Source organism: Aquarana catesbeiana, linkage group LG03 (genome assembly GCF_042186555.1).
Source record: "Aquarana catesbeiana isolate 2022-GZ linkage group LG03, ASM4218655v1, whole genome shotgun sequence".
NCBI lineage: Eukaryota > Metazoa > Chordata > Amphibia > Anura > Ranidae > Aquarana > Aquarana catesbeiana.
In genome coordinates this window covers 91076557-91087223 of record NC_133326.1, presented here as the reverse complement: position 1 = coordinate 91087223, position 10667 = coordinate 91076557, and the positions used below count along the sequence as shown (strand labels likewise).

At 42.7% G+C, this 10667-nt stretch overlaps 1 protein-coding gene across 1 annotated transcript in view; it reads left to right on the top strand.

Annotated features, from left to right (window-relative positions):
* The first annotated feature begins 2005 nt into the window (after positions 1-2005).
* Positions 2006-10667, top strand: part of MYO1E (myosin IE) — a 235103-nt gene continuing 226441 nt past the window's right edge. Inside the window, exon 1 of the mRNA XM_073618829.1 lies at positions 2006-2277. Within this exon, the coding sequence (XP_073474930.1) occupies positions 2275-2277 (3 nt within the window). The 5' untranslated portion in view covers positions 2006-2274. The remainder of the gene's footprint in view (positions 2278-10667) is intronic.

Here is a 10667-nt window from a genome sequence, read left to right as displayed (position 1 = left end):
AATATGATGTTATGCACGCCCCATAGTTGTTGGTTTGCTCCTCATACCTGGTTTGGATGCCCGGGTTGCTGTCCTTCTGGGTGATAGACAATTGGAATTTTTCTTTACCTTTGTGTCATTATTATTATTTTTGTCATTTATATGTCATTGATAAGATGCATATTTCTTTCATGCACAGGTGAATAGGTGCCTTAAGCTCCTGAAGAAGCGTTTGGCGCGCAACATGTAGAGCAAGCCAAGACACAGTACGCCACATATCTACAGTACATCAAGCCCTATGGAACCAATTATATCGTATACAATGGTTTTCACTTTTTTGACTTAGTACAATGGTGTGAAGTATAAGTGGCTTTTACCTTATCATACAGGCAGTATACATTTGCATGATTTTAAAGCAAATTGTTTGGTTATTGTTTTAAATGTTGTAATAAAATTAATTTTATATATTGTGTACGGGTGTGCCTATAAAGTCCAGGTTCGTTGCTCCAATTTCAATCAAACAAAATTCTCTGGTCTGATAGCTTGAACTCTTTGGCCTGAATGGCAAGCATCATGTCTGGAGGAAAGCAGGCACCACCCATCACCTGGCCAATACCATCCCTACAGTGAAGCATGGTGGTGGCATCATGCTGAGGGGATGTTTTTCAGCGGCAGGAACTGGGGTACTAGTCAGGATTGAGGGAAAGTTGAATTCAGCAATGTACAGAGACATCCTTGATGAAAACCTGCTCCAGAGCACTCTGGACCTCAGACAGAACTGACTGAAAATGACTGTGCACCGAGGCTCCCCATCCAACCTGATGGAGCTTGAGAGGTCCTGCAAAGAAGAATGGGAGAAACTGCCCAAAAATAGGTGTGCCAAGCTTGTAGCATCATACTCTAAAAGACTGGAGACTGTATTTGGTGCCAAAGGTGCTTCAACAATGTATTGAGCAAAGGCGGTGAATATTTATGTATGTGATTATGTATGTGATTTTTTTTTGTTTTTTATTTTTCATAAATTTGGAAAGATTTTAAACTTCTTTCAGGTTGTCATTATTGTCATTATGGGTATTGTTTGTAGAATTTTGAGGAAAATAATTCATCCATTTTGGAGTAACATAACAAAATGTGGAAAAAGTGAAGTGAATACTTTCCGGATGCACTGTATTTGTATGAAAAAAATAATCTAAATTTTGTTTGGGTACAGCATTGCATGATCGGCCAATCGCCAGTTAGAGTAGTGCAGTACCAAATTGCAAAAAAAAAGACCTGGTCATGAAGGGGGTAAAATCTTCTGGAGCTCAAGTGGTTAGGGTAAAAAAATGTTTAGGTAGTAACATGCCCCCCCCCCCATATACTTAGCTGAACCCACCACTGGAATCAGCGCTGTGCCTGTCTGTAGCAGCTCTCTCCCTTCTTCCGAGCTGCACTGTCTATGTCTATGGATGCAGGCAGCGTGGCTCAGTATGGAGCCCACAGGTGTGCAATGATAGGAAGCAGCTTCCTATGGGGGTGTCCGGAGGAGCCAGGAGCGCCAGCAGGGGACTTGAGAAGAGGATCGGGCCGCTCTGTGCAATCCCATTACACAGAGCAGATAAGTATAAACCTGTTCATTATTTAAAAATAATAATAATTAATGAAATAATTCAAAAATAAATTAAAAATAGGATTCACAATCACTTTAAACTCTTTTTTTCTAAATAGTTTTTAAACCAGAATTTAGTGTCACTTTAAAGATCAGTAAGCTGCAATGTGCTATTCTCCATTGTGTTTTAGAGTTCATTATGACTTTAACTGAACAGGCTGGAGCTGATATGTCCCTGTGCTCTTTGTTCTGCCATAACATACTATGATCTCCTCCAGATCACTTCTAGCTCTCACTGGAGAGGCAGCCCAGGACTACATTACCCATCAGCCTTTGCCCCGCCCCTCTCTCTCCTGCTCTCCAGTAAAAATCCCCAGGGGAGCCCTGACGTTCCCTTAGCCGGGCAGCGATTGGCTACAAGGAAGCCTAGTTTGCCATATATGGACAATCCCAGCCAGGACTGGTGCACTGGTGTTCATTGTAAATCGTATGACTGAGCGCTCCGGAGCGGTGAAAGCATCCCGCTGGGAATAGAGTGGAGGCAGAGCACAGGCTTCCAGGAACTGCGATCACTGCACGTCTAGAGCACTGCCAGCCCGCTCACCTCTCATCACATCACCTGGATGGGGACAGAGCCCGACCTGACAGCAGCAGGAGGAAGAGCCCCGACTACCGGACAACACTGACACACACTGCACTCTGCTACCATGGTAAGTCCGGACTATACGTCCCATCATAGACTCTGCCTGGAATGGCTACTCAGCTGTGCGATCATCACTTCTAGTATGATCAATATTTTCTACGATCTTCAGTTCTTATATGATAATTAGTACTTCTATAGTGAGCAGTTCTTGTATGATCAATATTTTGTATAGTGACCAGTTCTTGTATGGTGATCAATATTTCCTATGATTATTTCCTATATGATGATTAGTATTTGTAAAGTGATCAATTGTTTATATGATGATTAGTACTTGTATGGGGATCAATATTTCCTATGATTAGTTCTTATATGATGATTAGTACATGTATGGTGATCAATATTTTGTATGAATAGTTCCGGTATGGTGATCAATATTTTGTATGAATAGTTCCGGTATGGTGATCAATATATTGTATGATTTTTATTTCCTCCTATATGATGATTATTACTTCTATAGTGAGCAGTTCTTGTATGGTGATCAATATTTTGTATAGTGATCAATATTTTCTATGATGATTAGTTCTTGTATGGTGATCAATATTTTGTATGATGGTTATTTCGTGTGTGTGTGTGTGTGTGTGTGTGTGTGTGTATAGAATGACTGACTGACTGACTGACTGACTGACTGACTGATTTCTTGTTTTTAATAATTGATCGATCCTTGTATGGTGATCAGTGTACATATGTTTGATTACTGAATTTTTGATCCATGTATGGGCAGGGTGGTTATATAGAAGTCAACCTACCAATCAGCTTCTGTACAACTACCCTGTTGGGAACTTTCCGCTCAGTCAGTGCCAATGGCTATAGCTGGCAGCGCTAATCAGTGTATTCTGATGGTGGGGAAGTCTCCTCCAATGTGTGGATGGAGGAATCAAGTTCATTTTTGACGTGTATTGTCACCATAATGGTGACCAGGGATGAGCTCCGGTGTAATTGGACATGAGTACAAACCTGCTTGAGTTATCCTGCCAGGAAGCTGTCAAAGCTGACAGCCAATCATAGGTGCTGGAAGCATTTCTAGCCCCGCAGAAGTGTGTGTGTGTGTGTGTGTGTGTGTGTGTGCATAAAGCTGGGGGGTGGGAAAAGCCTCCAGCAACTGTGATTGGATGTTGCTTTGACAGCTTCCTGGTGGGATAACTCAAGTGGGTTTGTGTCTGAACACACTTGAGCCCATCCTTAATTGTGATCATACACACATTTTATCTGATCACTGCGCTCAGAATGATCAAATAGGTAAAAATTCACTTCTTATCGATCCAGACTTTTAACTTGATAAAAAAAAAAAAGTTGACTGACTGGCCTGTGCGGAAAATGATCGGTTGCATCGATCTGTTCATGAATTTGATCATATTTTGACTGATCAGAATATGAGATGACATGGTGGAAAGGAATGTACTAAACCTACAATCGTATCTTCCAACTATCGATTGAAAATGTGACATGTTGATTAAACGACTCTTTGCAAAATCAGACAATTTGATTGAATTTATAAATGATCAGAAAGATGCCTACTGGGTTGTTCAATTCTGAGCAAAACTGATCAATTTTATTTAAATTATTCTGATCAGTCTGTATGGAAAATCTGATTGTAGGAAAGTAGGCAGATCAATATGATTAAGTGTATTAAGCATTGAATAGTCTTCTCTTTTTGATATTCTGATTATATTTTTTTCCCCCAGACAGTAAATCTCCAAAATAATCAAATATAAAATTGCGTCTCGTGAGGCCACTAGAAGGCTTTCCCAGTAGCCTGCTATTACTGTGCAGATGTTGTTCACTGCTAGAAAGAAAAGACAAACCTTTCTCTGAAACCTTGTACTGTATTCTGTTTGAATTTGTCATCGTTTGCTGCTGGCAAATCTAAAGCCGTGTACACACGGGCGGACTTTTCGACCGGACTGGTGTCGGCTTTATCAGACCTTCAGCTGACTTTTTCTGTCAAAAATCAGATGGACTTTAGATTTGGAACCTGTTTCAAATCATTCCGACGGACTCGAGTCCAGTCAAAATCCGTTCGTCTGTATGCTAGTCCGACGGACAAAAAAGGACGTAAGGGCAGCTATTGGCTACTGGCTATGAACTTCCTTATTTTAGTCCCTTCGCACGTCATCACATTCAAACCAATGGACTTTAGTCCGTTCATGTGTGGGCAAGTCCGGTCGCTGGAAAGACCGTCGGAAAGACCGTCGGACCTTTGATGCTGAAAAGTCCACTCGTGTGTACGCGGCATAACTGGTCTGTTTCACCTAAACATAGGATAGTGAGTGTTTGATGTTACGTTGTTGGTAGGATCTGTATGGAGGGATCTGTGCGGTGGTTGTAGGGGTTGTATGGAGGGATCTATGCGGTGGTTGTAGGGGCTGTATGGAGGGATCTGTGCGGTGGTTGTAGGGGTTGTATGGAGGGATCTGTGCGGTGGTTGTAGGGGTTGTATGGAGGGATCTGTGCGGTGGTTGTAGGGGTTGTATGGAGGGATCTATGCGGTGGCTGTATGGAGGGATCTATGCGGTGGTTGTAGGGGGTTGTATGGAGGGATCTATGCGGTGGTTGTAGGGGTTGTATGGAGGGATCTATGCGGTGGTTGTAGGGGTTGTATGGAGGGATCTATGCGGTGGTTGTAGGGGTTGTATGGAGGGATCTGTGCGGTGGTTGTAGGATCTGTATGGAGGGATCTGTGCGGTGGTTGTAGGATCTGTATGGAGGGATCTGTGCGGTGGTTGGAGGGGCTGTATGGAGGGATCTGTGCGGTGGTTGTAGGATCTGTATGGTGGTATCTGTGCGGTGGTTGGAGGGATCTGTGCGGTGGTTGTAGGGGTTGTATGGAGGGATCTGTGCGGTGGTTGTAGGATCTGTATGGAGGGATCTGTGCGGTGGTTGTAGGATCTGTATGGAGGGATCTGTGCGGTGGTTGGAGGGGCTGTATGGAGGGATCTGTGCGGTGGTTGTAGGATCTGTATGGTGGTATCTGTGCGGTGGTTGGAGGGATCTGTGCGGTGGTTGTAGGGGTTGTATGGAGGGATCTATGCGGTGGTTGTAGGGGTTGTATGGAGGGATCTATGCGGTGGCTGTAGGGGTTGTATGGACGGATCTTTGCGTTGGTTGTAGGATCTATACAGAAGCCTCATCCATCTGGATGAATTGGCAGTTGTGATGTGTATGGAGATGCAGCATCAGAGGAGGCAGTAAATGGAGTGGAGAAGGTGTACGATGGCAGACATCACCTGCAGGACCTACATTGTCCCTGAGCTACTAGTGTGTTCAGTCACCAGAGTAACCAGCTCCATAGGGACAGGCTGTGACATGGGAGGAGGATGTCATCACAGGAGGACGGTGGGGAAATCTCCTTACTAGAAGTCCTGGGTCTCTGTTCCAGCCATGCCATGCTGCTCTTATTAAATGGACATCACAGTCATTTTTACAAACTACCTGAATACATTGCTGACTCATCACAATATAACAATCTTTTATAATTTGTGCTGTGTCTTCTTTCTCAGCCCAATCACAGGCTTGTGGAAGGACAAGACCCACAAGGGCTCATTCTTGTGATGAAGGGTGTTGATCAGACGCTGCACATTGTGTGAATGGGCCCTTGGTGGTGTTATTGTGTCCCAAGTGGGACACAGATGGCAAAAAAAAAAAAAAACTTGACATGGAAGTTTTGCCTTTAGTTCTCCTTTTACCTGTAATTAGAGGTAGCCGGTCTTTCCTGCCAGATAGCTCTGTGCAATCTCCTTCTACCAACAGGTATGCAGTGACAGGCCTGCCGGATCAGATACAGATAGGTTGGATTGTTAAGGCAAGTCCTCATATTGCAGAATTTTGGTAGATCTAATAGTGGCCATACACATTGAAAAAAATTAATAAATAATAATATTTCAAATCGATCTGCAATTCCTTCAAATCTGCAAAAAGGCATACAGCCATAAATTCTGAAATTTTTTTGATCAATTTTAGACTCTATTTTGTCCAGATATGATCAAACTGAGTTGATTGGCCAGGGTGGAAAATTATTTATCTCATTGCATTGATCAGTAGCACTGAGGATGCTTTGTTCATGAATAGGATTGATTGTATTTCGATCGATCAGATCGTGAGATTATATGGTGGAAATAGAGATGTGATTGATAACTTACGATTTGTAATTTTATGATTGCATCTTAACTATCAATCCAAATCCTCTTTCCTATGTGGCATATTGATCGACTGGGTTGATGACATTAGATCGATTTTTGTTTTGCTCAGAAAAGAAATCGATCATTTTAACAAAGCGCTTTTGGCCACCGTGAGGTTGATTGTAACGTCAGATTGTAGGCGTCTGGAGAGCTTGTCAACTCCATTGGCAAATACCCCCCCCCTTATATGTACAGTGATTAGCAGTTTGCCTGGAGTTCTAGGGCTCATTTACTCTTGCTTCAACACACATTGAAGTGCTTTTCTGATGTGTCTTTGGTGAGGCTTCGGTGAAGCTTCAGTGATGCTCTTTTTAAAGCTTTGTTGAAGCTTGGCAGATGCCGTGTGTGGATATCTCATACCTGCAATTTCTTCAAAACAGAGCAAACCTAAAGCTGAATTAAATCCTCTGCAGGTGCTTCAAGGGAGCTTTGCCATAGACTTCTGTGGAGGCTTTGAAGCACCACTAAAGCTACATGGGGTATAATTTTTGAAGTAAAGCTAAAGCAAGGTGCAAACAGGACTGTAAGGGCTCGTTTACACTTGCTTCAACACACATTAGCGACTAGTTTACACTTGCTTCAAAACCAGGCTTCGGACATGCTTTTGTTAAAGCTCTCTGAACGCCTGTCACTAAATAAAATAGCTTACAGTCCTGTTTACACCTTGCCTTTTGCTTTTGGCTTTGCTTCAAAAATCATACCCCATGTAGCTTTAGTGGTGCTTCAAAGCCTCCATAGAAGTCTATGGCAAAGCTTGCTTGAAGCCTCACCAAAGCCTCATCGAAGCACAGAGCAAAAGCAAGGTGTAAACAAAACAGGACTGGAAGCTAACCATTTTCTTTAGTGACAGGAACTTTGACTGGCGTTCAGGGAGCTTTAACAAAGGCTGTCTGAAGCCATGTTTTGAAGCAAGTGTAAACTAGCCCTAAAACAGACAAAATTTGGGACAACCTGACTTTTTGTAGGCCATAAATTTGGTTCGGTAGTACTTGGCTTGTAGAGATACGAGTTTACTTATTGCTCAAAAAGGAAGCTTCAGGATTCTGGGAATGTGAACTGGAAGTGTTGATGGTTTTCAGTAAAAATGGGGGGGGGGGGGGGGGGGGGGACAACAAACAAGGCATACCAGACCCCCGGGATTCCTGATCTTTAAAGTGGCGGATGGCGTTTTTTACAGGCAGGTGACACTTGGGAGTCATTTCTCTGAGCAGTAAATCATTCTGCCGTCTGACCGTTGGACTCCACATTTGCATAATACATAGCTTGAGTCTGGAAGGGAATATATCTGCTGTTCTGTGTAAAGCTGGATATACAATGTAAGCTCTTCCGCACATATTGGCAAAGGTCGACCATCTGCCTGTGTATGAGGACTGCTGACTACCAGATGCTGCTTGCCACATTCATACCTACTTTGCAAGGGGATGGACTTACCACTATGCCATAGAGGAAAATAAAATCCTGTGTTGCATGCATTTATTAATGTCTGCTCATTTTATTCCATTCAAGAGTTTAGCTTTTAATTTTGCACTTAAAATATTCTAATTTTTATTTTATTTTTTCCTATGCTGTTTCGGATCTGCCTTTTGGTATAAACCCCCCCCCCCCCAAGCAATCTCTGTGTCTGAACAAGAAACGTTGCAGTGACTACAAAAGGATCTTGCAAAAAAAAATGTATTTCTTACAGGGGATGCCTGTAACTTGACTTGCAGCTTAGTGCAGACTTCTTGAGACTGATGTTAGAAGTGGTAAACCAATCACACCTACAGGAAATAAGATTAGTAGGACAGTTCTTTAAACATCCAATTTGGTTGCCTTTGGTATATTGTAACACTGCATGGAAGCAATGTATACATTTTTGAGACCATATTAGAAAACCACAGCGGCAGGTTGATGGCCGCAGTACATTTGAAATCCAATAAATTGCAAAATGGCCAATGTGTCAAGTATACGTTGTATGTTATATTAATCTTTAACGGAAAGAGGAGTTTCATTTTCTTCTGCTGCATCCATTTTTCTCAAATCTCTTGGTGTGTAGCCATGTATATAAGATGCATGGATCTCCAAGTTGTGGGCCATGTCCAGCCTGCTGCAAAAAAAGGGCTCTGATGGGGGACCCTGATGTAAGGGGGGACTTTGATGCAAGGGGCTGCTCTGATGGGGGACCCTGACGTTGGGGGGGGGGTATTGCTCTAATGGGGGACCCTGATGTTGGGGGCTGCTCTGATGGGGACCCTGATGAAAAGTTGGGGGGGGGGGGGCGCCCATTCTAGTGTATAGCCATGTGTGACATAGGAGCCCCTATATTCTTTGAAGCCGGCCATAGATGAGTCGAAAACAGAACGTTCTGTTTGTGCGATCATTTTGTTTAGTTTTTCTTAAAAAAAAAAAAAAAAAGTTGGATCAGGCACTTTCGACTGTGGCACAAAAAAACGTGTGTCACAGCTGGCACACGAATGATGTGAAAAGCAAATGATTTGACAATCAACACAAATTTTTGTTCGGTTTATAACTCATCTGTGACCAACTTTAGTCTCCTGAACTGCTTTTAGTGTCTGCTTCTTGTTTTATCCATTAAGTACATAAAGGTTGCTTGTTCCTTCTGTTAAATCAGATGGGGATCTCAAAATGATCATTTTAGAACCAGCTTGGCTGTAAGCAGACAGCAAATATTGGTATCAAAGTCACATCTGCTTGCATGCAGCGACTGTCACTGGCAGTGATAGGGTTACATGTCCCCTGGCAATGATGGGGTTACTTGACCTCCTGTTTTAGAGGGAAAGTTGGAGTCAGACATCTCTGTCTTAAAGTAAAGCCATCTTTGTGTTTGCTCCTCCTTCCATACTGTACGTGTTTACACGTTCTCCCTCTGGGTGGACTACAAGGTGAATGGACGCAGTGTTCCTGCAGAACACAGAGCTGGGTGTACGTTGCTGCAGTGGCTCTTTTTTTTTTTTTTTTTTTTTTTTTGCCTTTTGCTTGTTTCCTGAACTGCTGGAGGCGGCTTCTAGGGAGAGGGCTGGCTGGACGCTTGTCCTAAGGAGAACCTGTCCATTCTGTTCTACCCTGAATACAGAGCTGTGAACTCGCTTGTGTTTAGCATGAGTTTTGGTAGATGCTGCAAATAATTTTTTTAAAATTCTGAGCTGCATTGTTTTCAATGGAGCCATTCACACAGGTGCATAGACATGAGCTGCTTTCAGATCCATAACACAGAATTCCAAAATCTGCATTTAGGAACATGCACTTTACGGGCTTACACATATATAAACACGTTGTATGCATTTGTGGGCACGTAAATTGGGCTTAAAAGAAGGGGGAAAATAATTCCTCACAAACAAATTTTGTGTGTGATTATATATTACAGTATCTAATAAAAGTGAGTATCTTTTCATGTGACAACACTGAAGAAATGACACTTTACATTGTAGCAAAGTAGTGAGTGTACAGCTTGTATAACAGTGTCAATTTGCTGTCCCCTCAAAATAACACAACACACAGCCATTAATATTTAATAATAAACCTAAGCACCACAGTTGACAAGAATAATCGAATAGATTGCACAACAGTATACCAGCTGCAGTGGAGTGTGTGTGTGTGTGTGTGTGTGTGTGTGTGTGTGTGTGTGTGTGTGTGTGTGTATATATGTGTATGTGTGTGTGTGTGTGTATATATATATATATATATATATATATATATATATATACAAAAGTGAGTACACCCCTAAGTGAAAATGTCCAAATTGGGCCCAATTAGCCATTTTCTCTCCCTGGTGTCATGTGTTACAGGGTCTCAGGTGTGAATGGGGGAGCAGGTGTGTTTAAATTTGGTGTTATCGCTCCCACTCTCTCATACTGGAAGTTTAACATGGCAACTCATGGCAAAGAACTCTCGGAGGATCTGAAAAAAAAGAATTGTTGCTCTACATAAAGATGGCCTAGGCTATAAGAAGATTGCTCAAGACCCTAAAACTGAGCTGCAGCACAGTGGACCATACAGCGGTTTAACAGGGGGGGGGGGGGACAAGTGTGTCTTGCCTACAGTCAAGCATGGTGGTGAGAGTGTCATGGTCTACATGAGTGCTGCCAGCACTGGAGAGCTACAGTTCATTGAAGGAACCATGAATGCCAATAGGTACTGTGACTGACATACTGAAGCAGAACATGATCCCCTCTCTTTTGGAGACTGGGCCGCAGGACAATATTCCAACATAACGACCCCAAAC